Source organism: Sarcophilus harrisii, chromosome 5 (assembly GCF_902635505.1).
Source record: "Sarcophilus harrisii chromosome 5, mSarHar1.11, whole genome shotgun sequence".
In the NCBI taxonomy this organism is placed as follows: domain Eukaryota; kingdom Metazoa; phylum Chordata; class Mammalia; order Dasyuromorphia; family Dasyuridae; genus Sarcophilus; species Sarcophilus harrisii.
In genome coordinates, this window is record NC_045430.1 from 227,384,317 (window position 1) to 227,410,275 (window position 25,959).

The following is a 25,959-nucleotide window of genomic DNA, read 5'->3' on the forward strand; positions in this document are numbered from 1 at the left end:
AGATTTGAACTCAGGTCCTTCTGACTCCAGGGTTGGTGCTCTATCTCCTGCACTATCTAACTGCCCCCTAGAGTTTTTTTTTTAATTACTTTTTGAAACACTGGCCTTCATAATATCTAGAGAAGTTAGGTTTTGTTTTCTTCCCTACTGGAGGCCTTTGGATTTATTTTCTATTTGTATATCTTTTCAGGTTTTTACTAATTCTTTTAAGGTTTCTTGGATGGTTTCTTGCAATGACATCTTTAGATCCTTTTATTTATTTAAATTTTCTGAGATGCTAGTAACATATTGCTTTTTCTTGACCTATCCTTTATATCCATCTATTGGTTTTTCATGTTTTCAGATTCCTTGGATAATCCATTAACTTCCTGAGTATGTAGTTTTATCTTGGTTTTCTCCAGTTGATCTGTGTTCATTGTAACTCTGCTTTTTTTGTGTGTAGGGATTTCATTGACAGCTAAATTCTACAGGATCTTTCAGGTTGTTCAGTAAATTCTCCATATTAATCAGTCTTCATTCTTTTTCCAAAACTTTTTTAGCATCTTTTAATTTTAAGTTCCTTTTGTGACATTTATAGCTTTCTTCACACAAAACTTTTATTTGATCTTGTGATTTTCTTAGTTGTATTGATTTTTCATTTATTTAAGCTATTTATGTACTTGAACTTTTTTCTTTTCCATCTATTTTGCTTCTAAAACTTCAGTTTGTTTGTGTTTATTTCACACACAAACACATACACATGATTTTAAAAAATTGTTTCAGCATTTTTCTTCACTTTGATCATTTTATATTTTTGTGAATTAGTTTTGCATGGGGTTTGAGCCACTTTTTTCTTCTTTAATATTTTTATTTGTCATTTTCTGAAAGCTATATGAGAAGCCTGGACCTTTTCCAAACTTTCTCTTTCTCTCCATCATCTTACTTGGATAGCCCAAACTCAGGTATTTTGAACAATTTCGAATATTTGTTCCATCTCATTCTCTGTCTCTGTCTCTCTCTCTGTCTCTCCTCTCTCCTCTCTCCTCTCTCTCTCTCTCTCTCTCTCTCTCTCTCTCTCTCTCTCTCTCTCTCTGTGTGTGTGTGTGTGTGTGTGTGTGTGTGTGTGTGTGTGTTTTGAAAAGGTTATCTGGCTACTGGGGGGCACTTTCTTAAGAGGTCAATAGTTCTGGGTTCATAAGTCTTCAAGGATCCTCATTCCCTACTCTGTGGGTTGATGTTAACTAAACTCTAATTTATAATTCAGGTTGTTTTATTGTTTAAATGAAAATTATACCTTATGTTTCAATTCACTTGAGACTTTGGAATGTGATGAGATAGTGAGTAAACTATTAGCTTTAATCCTATCCTGTGGAATTAAATTCATCTTGTCTTACAAGATGAAGAGATTCGAGCAAAAAGTGCTACAAAGAAAATAAATTAAAGCATGAAAAGTGTAAATTCACAGTTCTGTCAGCAGAAGAAATGTTTCCAACTAATGCATGCAGTCTAATGCATCTAGCTTTAATTTAACTCAAGTGTACTCCTTTCTTAGCATGTGCACATTCTTTCCCTGGCAATTTAGTTCACTGTTTGAAGTTCCTTTTAGTCACAGTCTTCCTCTTGGCCAGGAGCTCATGTAGATAAGCATGGAGGAACTTAGGTCCATAAACAGATGATTTATTTACAATATCAGATTACAATGGCAAAAAAATTAGCATTAATATTTCTTTTTAGTATAATGACTGACAGGAAGCAAAATTGCAGATTAGGTTATCGGATGAGCATGGAAACAGAAAAACAAATTGGCTAATCTTGAATACATTTCTATGTCTTGGAGAGGGGGAGAAAATAGAAGGAGAAAAAATTTGGAACACAAACTTACAAAAATGAATGTTGAAAACCATCTTTACATGTACTGGGAAAAAAGACAAAAAAAAAAAAAGAAATGCATTTCTTTCAAGTTGGGCAACTGAAGTGTTAGTCATTAAACTTCACTTTTCCTCTCAACTTTCCAGATTGCCAACAGCTTTCTCTTATGACAACACTGATATGAAAGATATGTTACAATACAAATGGATATACATAATGAACTAGATTATCTCTGAAGTCTTTTCCAGCTCTAAATTCTAACTTTGATTAGACTTTAATTACATCTACCAAATAAGATAACATTTAATATGTTTGTTTGCAAACTTTAAGGCTTTCTATAGATCTTAGTTATCATTATTATTATTATTATTACTACAACTAATATATCTCCCAAAGAAAGTTTCATCTACTCTCATCAACAATAACTATTTTTAAACCATCACTTCAAGTGGATTGATTCTATAAGCATCTAATATCATCTGCCTTAGATTGGTAGTCTCTATTTCAAAGAGTGACCTCTTAAAAAACTTATCCTCAAATTTTAGGGGATGTATACACTTGCAGCCCACTATATACTAATTAAAGAACAGGCATTAAGAATGAGTTTTTTGTTCAACTAAACAAATTTTTAATTGTCAACCTAGTCTTTCATAACCAAATGCTATAATTAAGACTTTTGAAAATTAAGTTTTCTTTAACAAAATATATAAAAAGAGCTATTTAAATTGAAATCTTATCTGTAATGTTTATTTGGGCCATAAAGTGGCAATATTAACCATGCAAGAAAATACCTACTAAAAACAAATTACTGTACTTGGGATATAAGAATGAGAACCAAACAGTACCTACCTAATTCTGATAGCAACAGGGGATAGAATGTCTGCCTTATCCCTATTCCAGTTTTATGTCTAATGAAGGATTATGCCTTTTCCTTTCACCAATCCAGTTCTACTTATCATTAATTATAACAGTAGTATTTTACACAAGTTACCTCACTTGATCCCATTAAGCACCTGTACAAAATCACAGTATAGCCAGAATTGGCTTTTCAGTTGCTTTAAGACCTGCTGCTTGACTACTGAATTGTGGCCAACTGTGTGCTGGACTGTGCTCCTCATTCACTCCGGGGCAACAAACCTTTCCTGCCAACCTTATAAAGACTTAAACTGGAAAATTGTTTCACTCTATCCTGTTGTAAGTTCTACTGCTCCAGAATTTATTTTGAGGCATTATTTAAAGTTGTTTGGAAGGGAATTTGGAAGAGCTTAAAGGTGTCCCTGCCTTTTCTCTGACCTTAAAAGTTGTTTGGAAAAAATTGGGGGGAGTATTGAGCTGAGCTGCTATCATCTTCCCTCATAACAATTCTGAAGACATATATCCCAAATATTATTATTTTACATATTAAGAAACCCTGGCATTTATAGTTCATTATTTGTTGAGACAGGGCTTGAATTCAAACCTTTTGTATTCTAATACAGTACTCTCTCCATTACATGTCAGTGATAGCTATGTTTCAGTACATCACAATACTTGGCAACTTAAGGGCTATCTGAAGTCATCTTGATCTACATCTGGCCTCTGATAACTTTGGAGGAAAAGGTGAGGCTGGTGACTTTACACAGCCCTCCCCAACTTAAATCCAATCCACTTGCAAGTCACCTCCTTGATGTCATGGTTCTCTTGGAGAACAAAGGACAAACAACAATGCTCTCTAGTTTCTAGGACCAGAATGTCTCTTTCACTCCAACTCTAAGGTTTTTTGCCCAAAATTTCTATTTACTATTTGGTTCTTTGTGTAAGTCTTAACCTCACTGGGTTTCAGTTTTTTTATCTGTAAAATGATAACACTGGAATAGATTATCATCTCAAAACTGTATTCCAGATCCAAATTCTATGACCCTCTAGTTTTAAAAAGTGAAAATGATCATCTATCAAGTTACCACTTGCAAATATATCCTTCTATGAATTAATAATATGTGAGTATCTAAAATGTACTCATATATTTTTTCTCACTAGTCTATCCCAAAGTAGTACACAGATGGTTCAATAAGTCAACTATTTAATGTCAAGTGCATAAACATTTTACTAGTCCCAAATAAAAAAGTAAAGTTACCACTTGTAAGTGCTTGCAATTTTTAAAATTAATATGTTTTCATATAATTTTACAGGCAGATTCCTAAATAGCTACAGAGTAAATTCCAATTAGTAAAATTTCTGGGATGTGTTTTGACAATTTACTAAAAAGTAAAAGATGTTTACAATTCAGATTTTATTTGATTTTATCTGAGATGGTTGATTTCATTTGATTTCCATGACATTTATTTTTGTTTGTTTGTTTTGCAGTTGTAAGGCAAATTTGAGAAATTATGGACACCCACAATGAAATCGCAATTGTGGGAATAGGATGCAATTTCCCAGGAGGTGAGTGTGGTAGTAACAATGATAATCAACAGGATTTGGGGGACTTATAAGATGTACAAACATTTTATGCTTCATTTACAAAATATTTAACAAAGAAGTTTAACTTTTCAATGTACTTTAAAGATGTGAGAAAAGTTTTAGTTTGATATTTCTGAGAATTTAACTATCTGAGGATTTATCTGTCTGCTTAACCTATCTCTAGTTTGCCATCCCTTGAGTAGGAGAGCCTATGGACTACCTACAAAATGTAACTATTAAATAAGATGACTTTTTAAAACAAGTAGAACTTATAGATCCAAATGAATCTTATCTTTTCTCAAACTGTCACCACAGAAAGTCTTGCAACAGGAATACTGTTACTCAAGACATTTTGGAATTTTCCCTTTTATAATTCTCTTCAGTATCTAGGCTCCTGTTTTGTTTTGTTTTGTTTTGTTTTGTTTTGGACTATCCTTAATGCTGGTAAATCTTTATTCTTTGGGAGTACACATAGTATTTTGGGAGCTGCCAAAAATCAATCAGAGCAAACGAGTAGAATAAGGCATGTTAGCAAGCTAGATAAGATCATTTTGCATCTAAAACATGGTGTGATACAATGAGATAGATCTTTTTCTACCTCTGGCTTTGCAGTTGGCTTAGTAAGCAATTCCAAAAGAGGAATTCTAGAAATGGTCTACATAATGGTAACATAACTGGAACACTTATATAGATACATTTTAATGTTTGCTTAGAGAAAAGGAATGGGACTATTTTATACTTATGCTTTGAATTTACCTGTGAAAATAAAGATATGTGTTGCCATGCAAAGACAAAAAAAAAATCATCTAAAGTTCTACTTGTTATTTAAAATATCAGATAAAAATATCTATGAAGGACCTATCAACATAAGGAAAGCATTGTTCTTTGCACATAGAAGATGATTAATAAAAGCTTGTTACTTGTTGCCCACAAATATAAGCTTTTTAAATAAAATAAAGAGGAATTTATTTTTAATTTCATTTTTAAAAACTAGAATACATTAAAATCCCCAATCCCATTTAGAACCTACCATTATGGATTGGTTTCAAATATACAAAAAACATTAGGAAAATTAGAAAATATTTATTTTAAATACTTTTTTTCATTTGTCTTATTAACCTGTCTACTTGATCTATCAATTTATCTTATTGCCTTGTCTTACTATCTTTCTTCCTCTTCGGGTTCCTTCTCATTCTGATACTCTTTCTATTCCATTTTGTCCTTTTCCATTTAGAATACCCTCAAACCAAGTCATTCTCCTTAATTTGACAAATTTTGAACTAGAATCCCAAAGCTAATTAAATTGTCCATGTCCTTTGATCCAGCAATACTTCCAAAAAGATCAAAGAAAAAGGAAAAAAATGACTTATAGGTACAATTATATTTGTAGTGGCAAAGAATTGAAAATTGAGGTAATGCTCATCAGTTTGGAAAATGGTTGACTAGTTATGTTGTGTGAATGTGATGAAATACTATTGTGCTATAAGAAATGATGAAAGGGATGATTTCAGAAAAATTTGGGAAGACTTATATGAATTGATGCAAAACAAAACAATTTCTACAATAACAACAATATGTAAAGATAATCAACTCTGAAAGATTTTAGATTTGATTTACACAATGGCCCACCACAATTCCAAAGAAAAAGAAATAGAACAACCTATTAATCAACTCCCTAAGAAAAAATCCCCAGAACCAGATGGATTTACATGTGAATTCTACCAAACATTCAAAGAACAATTAGCCCCAATGCTATATAAGTTATTTGAAAAGATAGGGAATGAAGGAGTCCTACCAAATTTCTTTTATGACACAGACATGGTACTGATACCTAAACCAAGTAGGTTGAAAACAGACAAGATATATGCATGGGTAATTTTTCAGCACTGACCCTTGCAAAACTTTCTGTTCCAACTTTTTCCTTCCTTCCCCCCCACCCCCGGATGGCAGGTAGACCCATACATGTTAAATGTTAAGGTATATGTTAAATACAATATATGGATACATATCCATAAAGTTATTTTGTTGCACAAGAAAAATCGAACTTAGCTACTACTGGGCTTATATCCCAAAGAGATACTAAAGAAGGAAAAGGGACCAAAATGTTTGTGGCAGCCCTGTTTGTAAGTGGCCAGAAACTGCAAACTGAGTGGATGCCCATCAATTGGAGAATGCTTGGGTAAATGGTGGTATATGAATGTTATGGAATATTATTGTTCTGTAAGAAATGACCAGCAGCATGAACACAGAGAGGCTTGGTGAGACTTACATAAACTGATGCTAAGTGAAATGAGGAGAACCAGGAGATCATTATATACTTTAACAAAAATACTGTATGAGGATGTATTCTGATGGAAGTGGATTTCTTTGACAAAGAGACCTAACTCAGTTTCAATTGATCAATGATGAACAGAAGCAGCTACACCCAAAGAAAGAACACTGGGAAATGAATGTAAACTGTTTGCATTTTTGTTTTTCTTCCCGGGTTATTTTTTTCTTCTGAATCCAATTCTCCCTGAGCAACAAGAGAACTGTTGGGTTCTGCACACATATATTGTACCTAGGATCTACTGTGACATATTTAACATGTATAGGTCTGCTTGCCATCTGGGGGAGGGGGTGGAGGAAGAGAGAGGAAAAATCGGAACAGAAGTGAGTGCAAGGGATAATGTTGTAAAAAATTACCTGGCATGGGTTCTGTCAATAAAAAATTATTATAATAATAAATAAATAAACAAATGAAATAAAAATCGAACTTAGACATAACGTAAAAATAACCTAAGAAGGCAATCAAAAATGCAAGCAGACAAAAACAGAGAGAGTAGAAATGCTATATTGTGATCCACACTCATTTCCCAGAGTTTTTTTGCTGGGTATAGCTAGTTCTCCTCATTATTGAACAAATGGAACTGATGTGGTTCATTTCATTGTTGAAGAGGGCCATGTGGATCAGAATTGATCCTCATATAATGTTGTTGTTGAAGTATATAATGATCTTCTGGTCTTGCTCACTTCACTCAACATCAGTTCATCTAAGTCTCTCCAGACCTTTCTGAAATCATCCTGCTCGTCATTTCTTACAGAACAATAATATTCCATAACAAAGAATCAAAATTTTAAAACCAGTAAACAATACATAAAAATAATAAAGTGATACAAAAAATAAATTTTTTGTCCATCTCCTGTGGGCAGCTTAGGGATTTCCAAGACCCTGTAAACCCTAAAAGTAAACAATGGATTGCTTTAAAACCTTTTATTTTAGAGTCCAGTTTTAGTTTTTTGAGCTGCCAGAGAGTAGAACAAAGGATGTTGCTGAAACAATACATTTCCCTCTTCATGTTTATCTCACACTTCCAATAGCGAAAGTCTTTAGTTGAAAACTCAGAAAGCAGGCTGGGAGGTCCCTCTCAGCCAACATGTAGAAATGAGAATCCAGTTCAAAATGGCCACGACTAAGTTCTCATAGAGCAGAACCACCACCAAACCACCCTTAAAGACCCTGATCTCAAGTCTCTTGACAAGTACCTCCTTTCTCCTGCAGCTTTTTCGTATTTTCTATTGGCATGCTAGCCAAATCCTTGCCAGAATGATCTTCCTCAGGTTCTAATCAAATCACTGTTCTGTTCAAAAGTTTTCAGTGACTTCCATTATCAAAAGGATAAAATATGAACTCCTTGTCCTGACATTTAAAACCCTCCATAATCCCACTTGCCTCTCCAATTCTTCTTCTTTTTTTTTTAATAACTTTTTATTGACAGAACCCATGCCAGGGTAATTTTTTTACAACATTATCCCTTGCACTCACTTCTGTTCCGATTTTTCCCCTCCCTCCCTTCACCCCCTCCCCCAGATGGCAAGCAGTCCTATACATGTTAAAGAGGTTACAGTATATCCTAGATACAATGTGTGTGTGCAGAACCGAACAGTTCTCTTATTGCTCAGGGAGAATTGGATTCAGAAAGTAAAAATAACCTGGCAAGAAAAACAAAAATGCAAGCAGTTTACATTCATTTCCCAGTGTTCTTTCTTTGGGTGTAGCTGCTTCTGTCCATCATTGATCAATTGAAACTGAGTTAGATCTTCTCTTTGTCGAAGAAATCCAATTCCATCAAAATACATCCTCATACAGTATCGTTGTTGAGGTATATAATGATCTCCTGGTTCTGCTCACTTCACTTAGCATCAGTTCATGTAAGTCTCGCCAATCCTCTCTGTATTCATCCTGCTGGTCATTTCTTACAGAACAATAATATTCCATAACATTCATATAACACCATTTACTCAACCATTCTCCAATTGATGGGGCATCCATTCATTTTTCAATTTCTAGCCATTACAAAGAGGGCTGCCACAAACATTTTTGCCTCTCCAATTCTAACTCATTCTACTCCTCTTTAGGAACTCTACACTCTAGATGCATTGGACTTCTAGCTATCTTCCAAATTCCAGTTATAATCTCCTGTTTCTTTGCATTCTCACAAACCGTTATTCAAGACTGAAATGCAATCCCTCCTCATTTCTACCTCTCAGAATCCTTGCCTCCTTTCAGAGCTCAACTCAGGTGTTATATTCTCATCAAAGTCTTCCTTAGTGCCCTCCCCTCCCTACTGCCATGGCATTAAGTATACTTTTTTTCAACTTCCTTTGGACAGGACTCAGTCATGTATATTTGAGTTTCCTTAATTGAAAGTAAGCTTCCTGAGGGCAGAGACTTTTGTTTTTATCTCTGTATCCCTTTTGTCCCAGCACAGTATCTTGCTCATGATAGGTGCTTACTAATTTTTTAATCAAATCACACACTATGTCCTCTACATCTCCATCTACATGTCAAATGGGAGTTAAGTACTTCCTCCTCACCTGGACTTTGCAGAATGTTCACTTTCCTTAAACCTCACCTCTGCAAAGCCTTTCCTGCTTCTCCCTTCCTCCCAATGATAATAGTTCTTCCTCTCTTCAATTGTGTTTATATATGCTTGTATTCCCTGGCTTTCCACTTCTAGTGGGATATCAGTTTCTTGAGAGCAAGGACTGTTTTCATAATTTTTTGTGTGTCTTCAGATCATAACCCAATGCCCTGCACAGAGTAGGTGCTTTATAAAATGGTGGTTAATATAGTATTTTCACTTTTTTGTTGTTTGCCTGCATTTTGTTTTCTTTCTCATTTTTTCCCCTTTTTGATCCAATTTTTCTTGTGCAGCACAATAATTGTGGTATTATGTATAGAAGAATTATACATGCTTAACATATATTGAATCACTTGTCTAGGGGAGGGGAGAAGGGAGGGGGGGGAGAAAAAAATTGGAACACAAGCGTTTGCAAGGGTGAATGTTGAAAACCATGTATATGTTTTGAAAATAAAAAGCTTTATAAATAAACAAATAAATGATCGTTGAATGTGCCTCTTTTTTGTCCCCATCACACTTTGCCTTGCATTTACCTTTTCTGTGTACATCTAGAGCAGGTAAGATATTGTTTTTCCATCTTTCTAATCTTAGCATCTTGCCCAGGGCAATAAGAGAAGGCGCTACATTAATGTATATTAGGTTAAAAGCAAATCTAAATCCTAGAACACTGATTACCAATCTGGCATAAAACCTGTCTCATAGATGTATTTTCTGGGGAGGGGGCACAAACACTTGACCTACTTTTGATATGTTAAGAAACTTACTGGTTTTTCCTGCCCGAATGCTTTTTTATATAACATATCTGAGATAACCTCATTCAGTTGCTTCTGCTCTGATATAACTAGTGTTTCGGTGAGGATAGGAGATCAAAATCCAATGCCTAATAATCATTTAAACCTTTTAGAATAGAACAGTGGGAAAATACATTATTCTCTCCACTTTAGAGATGACGAAAAAGGTCCAGAGAATATAAGTGATTTATCCACAGTTATCGTTCTTCTTGACTTCAAACCCAACATTCTACTCTGGCATACCCAGGGTAGATAAGAAATAATAAAATTAGGTAATGCTAATATCAACATAAAAGTGGTTATCCATGTAAGATATTGTGGAGGCAGAATTATAGCAGTCAAGAAGACTTAAATTATGAAAGTCTCTCTCTAAACATGATACTTTTAGATTCAAGTAAGATTCTACTATAAGTAGGGCACTAGAACATTTTCAAAAATATAAACCCCACTTTTCACTTGCATTTACTTTATATATGAAGCCATAAATGTATTTTTCATGTAGGTAAGTTCTTCTTTCTTTCCTTGCTTGGCATTTTTTAAAATAATAATAGCTTTTTATTATTCAAAATACAAGCAAAGATAGTTTTCAACATTCACCCTTGCAAAATCCTATGTTCCAAATTTTTCTCAGTCCTATTATGTCAAGCTTTGGGCTAAACACATGAGAACAAAAATGAAATTGTCTCTGTGTTCAAGCAGCTTATCTTCTATGGAGAAGGAAAAAAAAAGTTTACAGGGAGACAATGTAATATATAATTATATCCAAAATATATACAAGGAAGCTTGGTGGGGAAGACACTAGCAGTTTTGGAGATTTCTTAATCTCCCAAGGTTTCATGTAGCCAAACGCTGGTTGAAATGAGTTTAGAAGGAAATCAAGAATGAATTTAGTTGAAAGCAATACAATTAATTGTTAAAACAAACATTACAAAATGGTATTATTTTTAACAGGAGAAGGAATTGATAATTTCTGGAAAGTGCTTGTAGAAGGCCAAAACTGTACTTCGGAGATATCACTTGAAAGGTTTAATGTTGAAGAATGGTATGATCCAGATGAGAACAAAGTTGGTAAAAGCTTGACAAGACAAGCTGCTCTTACTGAAGGGTAAGATCATTTCTAGAATTTCTGTAAATAAATATTCTAATTTTTCAGAACAAGATTTCATTCTTCAAATCCTACTAAAACTTCTAATTTAATCACTGGCAAGATAAATTATCCCCTCTCTTGATTTCCTCTTATTTTCCTTTCCTTCTTTTTACTTTTTCTAACCAATCCCATTCAATAAAATTCAATGAACATTTATTAAGCACTAGCTAGTTATTTATCACAATTAAGATAAGAGATATAGAAATTGAAAGTATCACTATGAATAACTTGAAGGAGTTACAATTTATGAAAGGAATAAGACCTATATTTAAATAAGTATGATAAAAGTTGTGATGAGGAGAGCCTCACTAGCTTTACAGAATAAAGAATGAAGTATTTGAAGATATCTTTCAATGGAAGGTATTTACATTCCCACTTATAACATCTCTTTTGTGCAAATAAGGAGTACTCTTGGGATTGGGTACTGCTTGAATCATTTGCACATTTGATATTGATGATGATAGCCATGACTTAGTTTTTCTGACTTCCTCCAAGACTCAATTCAAATCCCTTCTGCAGAGGGTCTTCCTCTCTGAAATCACTTTCTATCACCTCTATATATCCTTTATATATTTACTTATTTACATTTCTAAAAATCCTAAACCAATGAGAAATTTAGTGGAACTGATCATATACAGGGAGAAGTCTTCGAGCTAAGATGTTCAGTTTCATTAGTATCTTCAAGAGAAGTATGGCAAGAAATTATTATGACTCTAAGTTTTGTTTCTAACTCTAGTTTGAAATTAAAGATACCTTTGTTAAAGTAATTGCCTCATTAGAAGCTGTTTCAGACTGTTTTTCCCACTTTTCCTTCATAGATTTAATGAATTTGACAACAAATTGTTTGGAATCAGTGACTTGGAAGCTGAGCGTTTGGACCCCCAACAAAAAGTACTCTTGGAATGTGCTTACAGAGCTCTAGAGAGTGCTGGAATCCCTAATGATGAAGTATCTGGCTCCAGGACTGGGGTTTTTATTGGTGAGATGGTAGAGATGGAATGATCTGTACCAGAGATCTTTCAATTCAGGAACCAATTAAAAATACAACCAGCAGTGACTGTGATGCTATAATGTTAATCCCAATAAGGTTTGGATTGTAGGGCAAGTAAACACATCACATATACCAAAAATTATAAGTTAGAGAATGTCCCTTTTGGCTCTCTTTTTATCTACCCCACTCCTGAATAGGTTTGTAGTTCATGAAACATAAGGCTGACATTCCATCCACACCACAGTAAACTCAATAATGTTTTTCCTTATCTTGTAAGGTTATTTTGCATGCATTAGAACAGGAAACTAGTTGTTTCAAAAGTTTGTGGTAGCCATAATCTATAAGTATTATTTTTATTAATGAATTATTAAATTCAACTTCTCCTTTCATTTGTGTACATCCCATGTTGTAGTTTATTTTTTTTTTCCATGTTGTAGTTTAAATGAATCATTTTGACGAAAAACCAAACACTGATGGATTGGTTTAAAAATATCAAGTGTTCTTATTGATAGATATTTCTTACACTAAAAAGTTCAAAATATAAAAGTTTGAATTTACAAAATAAAATAAAAGAGGCAATATGTTATCTGTAAACTTAAGGAACTGACTAGCTTAATCTAATCACATGAAGATGGTAACCTTGACTGGTGAATTATGGTATCGTGTCCATCTCCAATAGATCTTATTAATGTTGCAGAAAGAAAAAAAGAAGCAAATTTTTAAAAATCACATGTCTAAAGTTAGGAAGTTCAATTCAATTCAATCCAATCAATATTCGTTGTGCCTACTATATGCAGAGCACTGTACTTCAGAGAAAAGTACAGAGTGATCCAAAAGTCTTAGTGGAATCATAAGCTTATTTAAATAAAACTATTAAAGTTTTAAACTGCACTGAGATTTCTGGGATACCCCACATCAAATTTTAAAAAGACACTGCCTCTTTCATCTTCAAGTTTGCAACCTACAAGTAGGATAAGTCACAAAGACAGATAATTAAAATATTCAACAGTGTAGATTAAATACATTAATGCGGAAGCTATGGAAGGATTGAGGCTGCCCAAGGGAAGAAGTACATCTAGAAACAAGAAAAAAAAGACCAAGGACAGAACCCATTAAAGAGGTCGAGAAAGTGAGGAGGCAATGAAGGAGTCCAAAAGGGATTAACTGCATAGATAGGAAAGACATAAAACGAAAAATGAGAGAGTGGAATGTTGTACAAAGTAGACTTTCCCAAAACTGATGCTTCTCCAAAAATAAAGTATCAATAATTTGTCAACAAGGTCAAAAGCTATAGGACAACCAGAAAGAACGAATCCTGAGAAAAAGTCATTGGGTTTCAGAACTACATGGTCAGTGGTGTAATTTCAGTGGAATGATGGAAGTTGAAATCAAAATGATAAGAATTGTGACATCCTACAGTGGTCACAAAACATTGTCCTTATTACCCAAGAGCTCTATAAACCCCCACATTCAGTTATTGGTTGATTTGCCTGTCCTTGTTTTTTCCCTCTTTCTTTTTTTAGTTTTTGTTGCCAGGGAGGTTCTCTCAGTTGAGGTGAGAGAGGGAAATATTTGGAAACAAAAGTTATATAAAAGCAAATGATATCAATAAAAATAAGATTTTTAAATGACTCTCAGAATTTAAGTAGATGTTTACAAAAATCCAAGAGGCACACTTAACTAAAGGGGCAGTTCAGAAAGCCAGTATCTCATCTTACTTAATCTTACAGATTTCTTTCAAACAACCTTCCTTAACAATGTTGTCAACTCATTTTATGAAAAGACAATGCTGGTTATGTGTGTGTATGTGTGTGTGTGTGTGTGTGTGTGTGTGTAGTTACACATTGTGTGCACATGCTTCCACTTCATATTAACAAAAAAAGGTAAAATGAGATTCATTTCACGCAGGTCAATTTTATTACCAACCTTACTGGAAAACCTGTAACTCCATGAAGTAAGAGTGCCTAAATAGATTGATCTGACTTTATTTTCTGAAAACATTCACTAAAAATTCAAATGACACATATTCAGAAGTGAAAGATAATTCAGATTCATTATTTACTATATATTCTATATCTATTATATATTCTTATATTCTTATCTCTCTCACTTATTTTTTTATTTATAGGTCTTATGAATCGAGACTATGAGTGCATGACCTCCAAAATCCCAAACTCTATGAACAATTATAATGTCACTGGATCTGCAATGAGCCTGGCTGCTAACAGGATTTCATATGCCTTTAATCTAACTGGACCATCAATTGTATTAGATACAGCATGTTCAGCATCTCTTGTTGCATTGCACTACGCACTTCTTTCAATTAAACAAGGTATTTTCTGAACTTGAATAATTTATAAAATAATGCTGTATTGCTGGAAATTGCTGTTACTAATTACTAGATTTTCTTCTTAAAAACGTATTGATATATTTTAAAATATAATTTTCTCTTTCCAATAGTTCCTCTCTACCTCCAATAGAATGCTCCTTTTGGAACAAATAAGTACAAACAAAACATTGTCTTGGTCTGAAAACATGCTTCATCCCACACTTATAATCTACTACAAGGCTTCTTAAACTTATTCTACTTGCAATCCCTTTTTTCCTGAGAAATTTTTACGCAACCCTCAGTATAATGAATATATAAAATAGGTACACAAATTAAACATTTATGATAATAATTCATAATTTCACAACTCCCACATTCATTTATACAACCCCCATATGGGATTGTGACCTACAGTTTAAAGAGTTTTGATCTAGCACATTTATGCTAATGGAATATCAGTCTTCAAGAATCAGGATTAGTTACTACAATGATCAAAGTGAGAAAACTTTTCTTCCCTCCAAGAATAATGTGACTGAAGTTATCTATTGTTGTTTGAAATCTCACATGATTTGTTCAATCATCCATACTCAGAAAGTCAAACACTTCAAAGCAAACAGAACCAGTATTAGATTTCTAAAATCCCATTTCTAGGTTCTTTATATTTAATTTTCTTTTTTGTGGAAACATATGAAAAAGCCATTATCGAATTTAGGAACAAGAATTATAGCAACTGAAAGGGCTCCCAAAGATCATTTTAAAAGATGACTAGGGGCAGCTAGGTGGTATAGTGGATAGAGCACCAGCCCTGAATTCAGGAGGACATTTAATACGTCCTGGCTGTGTGACCCTGGGCAAGTCACTTAACCCCAATTGCCTCAGCAAAAAAAAAAAAAAAAAGTGACTAGACATGATCAAGTTGATATAGATAATTATTGGCAAAGAATAGGACTAGAAACTTAAGTTAATCATTCAATCAACAAACATTTATTAAGAATCTACTATTTGCCAAGAACTTTGCTTTTATACTATGACAAGCACAGTAAGCCAGCTATTAAAGCTGAAAACTGTCCTGACATTTTGGGGACACCCTGTATAATAAGAGTTGACATTTATGTGATACTTTAAAATTTACAGAGCACTTTACATTCATTATTTCTTTTGAGATTCACAGCACTGTCAGATACTACAGATATTATTGTCCCAAATGTCTAAAGTCCAGGTGAGGTTAAGGGATGATTTCATAATGGTTACATAGATAAACAGAGTGCTGGGCAAGATCTGAACTGGGATGATTTTGATTTTTTTGTAATACCCCCCATTCCCCAGTGTCACACTCCCTCTCTAGCATTAATAGTCTATTTAAGTAACACTTAAAAAGAGGGATTCCTGGTATCATAAACACAAAATTTTATCCATATATCCAAAGTCCAAATCTAATTTGATCTATTTTTTTAAAAATGGGTATCTAGGTGTTGTAATGGATAGAGCACCAGAGCTGGGATCAAGAACATTCATCATGAGTTCAAATACAACCTCAGACATTTAACCCTGTTTGCCTTAGCTACTCATTTGTAAAATTAACTGGAAAAGGAAATGGCAAATCACTTCAGTATCTTTGCCAAAAAACAAACAAACCAACCCAAATGGGGTGATGCAGTCAGACATGGCTGAAATTACTGAATAAAAACAAACAAAAGGAATAAAAATAGTCTCAGCCAGTAAAAATCACTTCTTTCTGTTAGATTCCAAAAATTCAGTGAAACATGAGTCTCTTATAGCTAAGAAGACAAAGACTACAGCATTAAACATTGAACATATATTTTATAAGAGGGTTGAGGAGTATGGAGCCAGAAATAGAGAAGATGAAGATTTTAGGGGAAAGGAAATATAATCACGTTATTGAGCCTTTAGAAAAAGCAATTTTTACATTCACCAGATCTATGCAATAGAAATTTTTTTTAAAGAAAAGCATTCTTTTTTTAAATCTAAATTTGCTTCTTTTAGGCAAAAATTCTTTTTTTCTTTTTTTTCCATTTCAGGAGACTGTCAAGCAGCATTTTGTGGTGGGGTGAGTTACATTTTAGATCCTCATGTTAATGTAATGCTGAGCAAAGCCAAGATGATAGCTCCAGATGGGATGAGTAAACCCTTTTCTAAGAAAGCAAATGGTTATGGAAGAGGTGAAGGCTGTGGCATTGTCTTACTGAAGAAACTAAAGAAGGTAAGATTTGGGGGAAGATTTTTGTAATAAAAATTATTGAATACGTCTATAGTCCATTCTTGGGGCAGCTAGGCAGCTAGAGTCATCTTCTTGAATTCAAATCTGGCTTCAGGCACTTACTGGCTCTGTGACCCTAAGCAAGTCCCTTAACCTTATTTGCCTCAGTTTCCTTACCTATAATATGAGCTGGAAAAGTAAGTGGAAAAGTACTCCAGTATCTTTGCCAAAAAGAAACCCAGATAGGGTTAGAAAGAATCATACGTAACTGAAAAATGACTAAACAACAACAAAATCTATTCTTCTCATAATATTAAGCTATTCAACATTATAAAAACACATTTCAATTTACAAAGTGATTTTCTTATAACCGCTGCTACAGGATAGATAGGTTAAAAAAAAAAAGTAGTATTATAATACCATTTTACAGATGAGAACACTTAAGATGAGAGAGAGTAAAATAACTTATTCTGTAAGTATTAGAGCAGGGACTTGAACTCACTTCAATTAATTCTAATTCTTACGCTTATAGAATCAAAGAATATCAGTATTGAAACTTCAAAAACCACTTGGTTCATCTGAACAACATACTTCACTTGTGTCCTCTAGACTTTGCTTGCAGACCAATAGGCAGGGTTGACCTGTATCTGTTCCATTTGGGGTAGCGCTCAGTTAAAAATGTTTTTCTTTATATCAAGACTAAATTTTCCTCTTCCTATTGTTCCTAGTTCTTCCTATTATGGGACCAAGCAAAACATATCTAAGCCTTCTTCTAATATTCTATTTCTTCAAATAATAGAACATATTTTCATGTTTTTTCCAAGTCTTCTCTTCTCCAGGCTAAACATTCCCACATATCTAATTGTGGGGTTAGATTATATCTAATTCTCAAAGTCCCTTCCCTTCTCCAGACAGTCTCCAACTTATCACTGTCCTTCCTGAAATATATTACACACAGTTAAACATAATATTCCATGGGTAATATGAATAAAACAGAGCCCAAGAGGACCATTACCTTACTGAACCTAAGCGATGACTTTCCCCAGGCAAATTTATAAATTTATCCAAGCTCCTGGTAATAATGACAAACAGGCATGGTGCCAAACCTAGAACTCTAGGGCAGTAGAGACCTCCTCAAAGTTACCATATATCTATTAATAACTACTCTTTAGCTATAATCATTCAACTAGTCTTAATTTTTTAAATTATAATATTGTCAAGGTCATATTGTTCCATCTTTTAAGCACATAAACACATACATAATGAGAAAGATTTTAATTTTTCATTAATTTAAAATTAATTTTTAATTTCCACCTCTTAGCTCTGTTGTTTTTCTTATGTTTCATATTTTGTTTTGTTTTCATTCTTTATATTCTGTTTTTTCTTGATCTCATAGCTTCACTGGCTTCCCCTTGCCCAATTCTAATTTTTCAAGAATTATTTTCATCTTTAAATCTCTGAATCTCTTTTTTCTAGTTGGATAACTTTTTTCATAATCTTCTTGTTTTTCTTGGATAGGTGCTGTTTTATTTTTTAGTTTTTCCTCAATCTTTCTCATTTTATTTTTAAAAGTCTTTCTTAAATTCTTCTAAAAATTCTCTCTGGACAAGAAGCTATTTATTTTACTCTTTGGGGTAGAAGAAGCTTTTTTTAAAAAATTTCAGCGTCCTTCTTCCTTATTTCCATAGTAATTTCTATGGTTAGGGTCTTTCTTCTTTGCAGGTCAATGTTTTTTTGTTTTGTTTTGTTTTGTTTGGTAAGCACTTCTAATTGTGAGGTGGGGAGATGGTTTTTCACTTTGGCTCTTCCCTCCAACCAGGAACCCCAAACCTCCTCCTTTAAATGCCCTCAAGTAGCAATGGCCCTGCCTCTGAGTGCTCCTGCCTCTGCACTCATGGGTGTTTGCTCCTTCTTGCCAGGGCCACATCTCAAAGCTGGGTCTGGCTTTTCTCATCAGCTGAGGTTTGTCCATCGCCCCAGACTCAGACCCAGACTCTTCACTGTTTGGGTGGTAAAATTTTCTGTAGTTCCTGCTGAGGCTCCAGACAAACCCAGCTCGTTCCAGGGGCCCCACTAGGTATGTCTGTGGAGGTGTTAATCCTTGGCCAGGAGTCTTTCTTTGGATCTTTGTGGATTGTACCAGGAGGACCCCTGTTCAGCCCCAAGCCTTATAGATTTTTCACCAGTCTATGTTCTCCATGAGGCATGAATTTGTTTTATTGGGCGGGGGGGAGAATCTGGAGAGCTTGAAATTTAATGACCTATTCTGTTGTCTTCCCAGGATTCTTCCCTCCCTTCAAATACTTGAAGATGTAAGTCCTCTGTTTGTCAGGCTTAGCAGGACCAGTTCCTTCAACTGATCCATGTATACCATGATCTCTATACCCTTTTTACCCTCCTCTGGACACAGTCAAGCTTATTACTGTCTTTTCTAAAATATGATTGTCAGAACTGAAAGCAGTATTCAAGATATAGTTTGACCAAGTACAAGTACAATTCCCATTCCTAATGCTGGATGTTCCCTGATAATTTGTTAATTTCTCTTTCCCCAACTAAATTTTAAAAAGGAAAAACAAATAAATATCAGGTGTCTATCATGTTAAAAAAAAAAAAAACTATAAAACTATTGAAAAATACAATAACATAATCTAATTTTTCTCATTCTATTTCTCACCTACCCTCATTTCCCAAAATTCAGACTTTTAAGAGAATAGAATGGTTCCGAAGGCCTCTTGAGGATTCTCAGTACCTCTGAGATGGTTCTTGAAGACTTGTTACCACTTTTAAAGTTCCTGGGTCACTCAATATTCCTGAAGTTAATTCTGGAATGGACCCACTGGTATCCTATTCTGATCCCATAGAATCCCACAGGAAAAAAACAATTTCAAGACTGAGCACTCTATTAATACAAGAAAATAAGAAAGCATGCATGAGAAATTTCTAATGTGGTTTTCAGATAAATATTCAATGTTCTAACTTACAAATTATAAAAGGAAAGTTAACATAGAGTTAGGGTCAATTGTTCATCTCCATGGCTCCCAAACACAGTAGATGGAGTTCAATTGCTTTGTTATATTATAAATATATATCATACACATATATATATATACACATACATAAAATATACATATACACATACATAAAATATACATATACTTGATATACTAAATGACAAGACAAATTGATATACCACTTCCAAAATGGTAAATTACACAAAGTAAAATGTAACATTTCCTCTTTGGATTTTTTAAAATTAGAAAACCTATACCATTCCATGTTACTAAGTCATATTTTCTGTAATAGGCACAAGAGGACCACAATAAAATCTGGGGTATTATCAGCATCAGTGCAGTGAATCAGGATGGACAAGCAATAACCCCGATCACCAAGCCCTCTCAGAAGCAACAGGAGAAACTCTTAGAGAGCATTTATTCAAGCCACATCAACCCATCAATTGTGCAATACATCGAAGCTCACGGGACAGGAACACCTGCTGGAGATCCTACTGAAGCAGAGAGCATAGGCAACGCTGTTGGTAAAAAAAGATCTAAGAACCTACCTCCTCTGAAAATTGGCTCAGTAAAAGGCAACATCGGTCACACTGAGTCAGCTGCTGGGATAGCAAGCCTAATTAAAGTCCTTCTCATGATGGAAAACGAAAAGTTCGTCCCATCGCTCCACTATTCACAGAGTATGAGTAACATAGATACCGAAAAGTTAAATCTCTCTATTCCAACAAAAGTAGAGAAATGGGAAGCATCCCCAGAATTTGGCAGAGTGGCTGGTATAAGCAGTTTTGGATTTGGGGGGACCAATGCTCACATTGTTGTCAAACAGTTTAAGCAACAACCTCAACATATACCTTCTAAAAGGCCCTATGAAATATTTGTACTTTCTGCAGCTTCCAGTAAATCTCTCAAGCTCACAATGGAAGACACCGTTCAACAACTGAGCAAAAGAAAACAAGAATCATTGCAGGATCTAGCCTATACATCAGCGTGTAGAAGGAACCACACCAGTCACATATATAGAAAAGCATTTGTAACAACTTCCCTAGAGAATCTGCCGCAAAGTCTTAATTCTGCAGCTAAAGAACAAATACATTACACAAAGGGGATTCCTCAATTAGTATTTGTGTTCTGTGGTAATGGGACCCATTACAAGGGGATGGGCAAGATTTTGCTCAATTCTGAACCAGTGTTCAAAGAAAAGTGCCAAGAAATTGATAATCTGTTCTATCACTATGAATCCATCAGTTTTCTGGATTTAATAGAAAATGAATTTGATGATTTTTCAAAGCCTGACATAGCCCAGCCACTCCTTTTCATAATTCAGGTGGCTTTAGCATCCCTCCTAAAATTCTGGGGCATTAAGCCTGTTGCTGTCCTAGGTTCATCCATTGGAGAAGTAGCTGCTGCCCACTGTGCTGGATTTCTTTCCCTCAAAGATGCTGTGAAGGTTATTCATTATAGAAGTTTATTTCAGTCAAAGGTGGTTGGAGGGAAAATGTTGGTAGTTGGAAACATCCCTATAGAGGAAATCAAAAAAGCGCTGGATCCCCACTCTGGAGAGGTCTGTATTGCAGCCTTCAATAGTCCCTATTGTTGTACTTTGTCTGGAGATGCAGATTCCATAAGTGCTGTTAATAAAGAACTATCTCAGCAATTTGGGAAAAGAAACATATTCCTGTATATCTTACCCGTTCCAGCTGCTTATCACAGTTCTATGATGGATCCAATAATGAAGGACATTACAGAAAATATAGGAGATCTGGTAAAGCAGGAGCCAGAAGCAGAAATGATTTCAACGGTGACTGGAAAAGCAACTACTAAAAACGACTTAGTTACAGGCAAATATTGGGCCAGGAATGTTCGAGAGCCAGTTGCTTTCAGTGAAGCCATCACAACTTCATCTCAAGAAAGGAAAAACCTAGTGTTTGTTGAAATAGGTCCTAAGCCACATTTCAAACGAATCATCCAAGAAATTTTAGGAGAAAAAACACTTGTTTTTCCTGCCCTACAAAAGGAGAAAGAGTATGAGACCCTTTTTGATCTAGTAAAAAATCTATTTGAATTGGGATATAATCTCAATTGGCCATATTTCTATGATGGGTTGAAAGCAGTTCCAACAGACTACCCCAGATATCAGTTTGATCATCAGAATCTCAAAGAATACCTGCAAAGTCTTCAGGAGCATCACAGCATTACCCATATCAATCATCCTCTCATTGACAAGGCAGATAATGACTTAGAATTCACCTGCACAATATCCCAGGGAACCACACCTTATGTCTATGAGCACAAAAACAACGGCGTGCCTTTGATTCCTAGTGCTCTGTTTATAGAGCTTGGTTTAGCCTCAGTGATGAATAGTTCCAAACCCAAAATACCTTTAAAGGATTGTCAGATAAGCATTGCTTTTGTAACTCCCTGTATGGTAAAACAAAATGTCCTAGATTTGAAGATCCAAGTGGAATTAAGTAAAGCGGCAACAGAATTCAAAATATTTTCCTCATCATCTACAAATTATGCAACAGGTAAAGTTGCGAAAATGAATGAAACTTTGAATGAAATAGATCATCTCTGCCTTGAAAGTATCACACAAAGGTGCAAATCAGTCATACCTGTCAATAAAGTTTATGACATCCTCTCCCTTACTGATTTTCAATATGGCCCTATTTTAAAACAATTAAGTGATATTTTATACTGTGATAATCTAAAGGAAGGCATCACAAACATTATAGTAAAAGGAAAGACCAAAAAGGAAATATATGACTATCACATCCACCCAGTGCTATTAGACTGTTTCTTTCAGATGACAGCTGTGATGGCCGCCAAAAGCATAGAAACTGAAGGAAAACCCGGATTTCCCGTTACCGTCGGCAACCTTGCAGTTTTCGGAAACTTGGAAGACAAAATGCATATATATATAAAAACCACCAAGTCTAGTGAGGACTATGTTGAAATGTGTGGCTGCTTTACAAATAAGCATGGCCAAGTTTTGGCTGTACTGAAGAACGTAGGGTTCAAGTTTATAACAGAAATAGCCAGCATTGATAAAGTTTTTCTAGAAAACAATTGGACAGAAATCTCTCCCCTCCCAGTGACTAGCAATTCAAATGAACTTCCAAGGTTCATCGTATTTGCGGATCAATTTGGAGTAGCTCAAATGTTAAAAAAGTACTTACATACCAAGTCCAAGTATGTTACCTTTGAGGAATGGGAAACAACTCAAAATTATGAAAGGGCAGGCGACATGATGAAGAAGGAGATCCAGGGCTACTGTGATGTGTTATTCCTGTGGGGAATTCAAATATTAAATGAGGAACTATCAGCAATGCTGATCATGCAACATTTAGCTAAGTGTTGTGAGGCACTTCGTCAAATTGTCTTGGCTTTGAAAGAACAAAACAACCATTGTTCTGTGACAGTTGTCACTTACAGAACAACATCAAGAAATGTGAATCACATTAATCCTGGATATGCTCTGCCTGGTATGATAAGAAGCTGTTTTATGGAAGTTCCAGAGATTACTTTTAAGATAATCGATATTAGTTTTACAAATGCACAGGACATAGAAAGCTTAGCACAAACTATCACTAACTATAAAGGAGAAGATTATCCTGAACTCTGGATTGATCAGGGAAAAATTTACACTACAGAAGTCAAATATACTCCTTTTCAAGATCCTAGTGATATCCTAGCTTCAAAGTACCTTCAGAACTCTGAAACGTTTACTTTATATGCAGCAGATCCATATAAGACAACAAATCTGTGTGTCCAGTTATCAGATCCCAAGACTACTTACCTGGAAAAATATAGTGTTGAAGTTCAAATGGAAAAAATATGCCTCCATTCAGAAGACTATTTTCCTGTTAGCACTTCTAGCTTGACTTTTGGAAAAACTCTATACTGGACTGAACACACTACAGAAAAACATAAATTGCTAGCCCTGGACTTCAATGGGACAGTAATTAATGTAGGCAAGGGAGTGAAAGAAGTTAAGGTTGGCGATCACATTGCCACATGTTTCCCAGTTGATGCCTCATCGAGAGTCTCAATTCCCGAGTCCGTCTGTCTTGACACCACAAAGGTCAAAGTTCTTAAAAGTACACCTTGTGTATCACACTTCATAATAGCTTGGGAAATTCTTAATCAGGTATTACTGCCAAGGGCAAACCCTGTTGCTTCCCTTGCTGTCATCTCCACAGAAGTGGAATCTATTCTAAGCAAAGTAATAGCTTTTGCTGCTAAAAGAAATGATTGGAAAGTTAATCATGTCTCGCCCTCTTCTGATCTATGGAATGATGTAAAAAATTGTCAAGTTCTTGTTTTTCTGTCTCCAATAACGAGCTTCAAAGTGGAAATGCTCTCTAGTCTTTCCCACCTGAAAGATGTGGTGTTTGTTTACGGGAGTTCCCAGCCTGAATTTCTGCAGCAACTTTTTCATAATATCAATGAACACATCCAAATTCACACAGTAAACCTGAACCAGATTTTTCAGAAATCAGCTCTACTACACACCAACATGGCTGTGTTTAAGTGGCTATATTCAACGAACTTGAAATCAATTCCAAATTTAGCCTATTCTGTTTTTCAACAAAGTAAGTCATCTGAAAATACAGAATCAGGTCTTTTCTCCTACTTCACATGCACAGCCATTCCACTTGCTGCTTTGGGAGGAAAGTCCTCAGAAAGTGAAATTTCAGACATACCTAAGTGTATAGGAGGAAATAAATTGTTTAAGTCCAATGCAGTGTATATTGTATCCGGTGGACTCTCTGGCCTTGGCTTAGAAACAGTAAGATTTATTGCTCAGAATGGAGGTGGCTCTGTGGTGATTCTTTCAAGAAGAAGTCCAAATGCTGAGCAACGAAAAGAAATACAGTCTTTTGAAAGTCAGAACGAAGGCTGCAACATCATCAGCTTGCAGTGTGATGTGAGTAACACATATGAGGTGAAAAAGGTATTCAATTATATTGTCAATATCTTTCCAAAGGGTGCAATCAAAGGTGTGTTTCACAGTGCAGTTGTATTGGATGATGCATATCTTGAAGCTCTGAACCTCTCTCGCTTTGAGAACGTACTAAGTCCCAAAGTTGCAGGAGTTATAAATCTTCATTGTGCTACTAAAGGGCATGAGCTGGATTATTTTGTCTGTCATTCATCTGTTACTTCATTCCTTGGAAATGCAACCCAAACTAATTATGCTGCTGCTAACTCCTTTCTAGATATCTTTTGCCATTATCGGAGAAACAATGGTCTTGCTGGTCAATCTATTAACTGGGGAGCTATGAATCTTGGACTAATGCTAAACAAAGACAATCTTCAAAAGTTTTTAGCAAGCAAGGGAATACTCACTCTTCAGAAATCTGAAATTTTTAAGTATTTTAGTAAATGCTTACTCCTGAATAATCCTCAGCAAGCAATTATTAAATTTCATTACAAAAATTTACAGGATTACTATTTTACTCAGGTTCCAGCTCTCAGAATCCGTTTTTCAACAATTTTCCAAGAAGAAATCAACAGTTTGGATGAACCTGACTTAGTTGTTGATGAAAATTCATCTCAGATAATGAAGGAAGTATCTCAGACATCGAATGAAGTATACCTTAACTCCCTTGCAAATGAATTCAGCAGTACAAATCTTAACGACATTTCGATGGACACACCACTTATATCACTTGGCTTGGATTCTTTGGCAGCTATAACCCTGAAAAATAAGCTCTACCATGACAAACAGGTGGATGTTCCTCTTATCAAATTACTTGACCCTGATGCAACTCTGATGAGCTTAAAAGTGCTTTTAGATAAAAAATTAAAAGAAACAGCCAACAGTAGAGACAATGACAAAAAAAAAAAAAAAAAAAGCAAGTAACTAGTTCTGGAATAGCTGAAAGAAAATTGAGCAAAAGTGAAAATTAAAAACCAAAAACACAAAATGGGAAACATGGCACTTTGAGCATAGTAAATAATAATTAACCCACCATTTTATAACTCTCTGACTCAGATTTCAAACATAATATTAAGGATTCAAATATCACAACACTTATATTTAGAGTCTACTAGAATTCAGGTAGCAGGAAAAGCTTCCAGGAACAATTACAAAAGAATATTTATGAGACAAAGGGACTATTAACTAGAACACTATATCAAAGATATATAGATACTCATTATGTAAAACAGCTCCAAATTATCAGAAGCACACAAATTTCCACAGCAAACACATTTAAAAATAAAAGTTTGACATTAAAATGGAATAAGTTTGTCTTACTATGGAAAAAAAAAAAAGA

At 34.8% G+C, this 25,959-nt stretch overlaps 1 protein-coding gene across 1 annotated transcript in view; it reads left to right on the forward strand.

Moving 5' to 3' along the window:
• The window catches only part of LOC111721162 (phthiocerol/phenolphthiocerol synthesis polyketide synthase type I PpsD-like), a 31,744-nt gene extending 6,129 nt beyond the window's left edge, over positions 1–25,615 (forward strand). Inside the window, exons 2-7 of the mRNA XM_023505067.2 lie at positions 4,192–4,269; positions 10,934–11,087; positions 11,948–12,108; positions 14,249–14,452; positions 16,489–16,670; positions 19,971–25,615. Coding sequence (XP_023360835.1) covers positions 4,215–4,269; positions 10,934–11,087; positions 11,948–12,108; positions 14,249–14,452; positions 16,489–16,670; positions 19,971–25,544 — 6,330 coding nt within the window. The 5' untranslated portion in view covers positions 4,192–4,214 and the 3' untranslated portion in view covers positions 25,545–25,615. The remainder of the gene's footprint in view (positions 1–4,191; positions 4,270–10,933; positions 11,088–11,947; positions 12,109–14,248; positions 14,453–16,488; positions 16,671–19,970) is intronic.
• Positions 25,616–25,959: the final 344 nt, after the last annotated feature.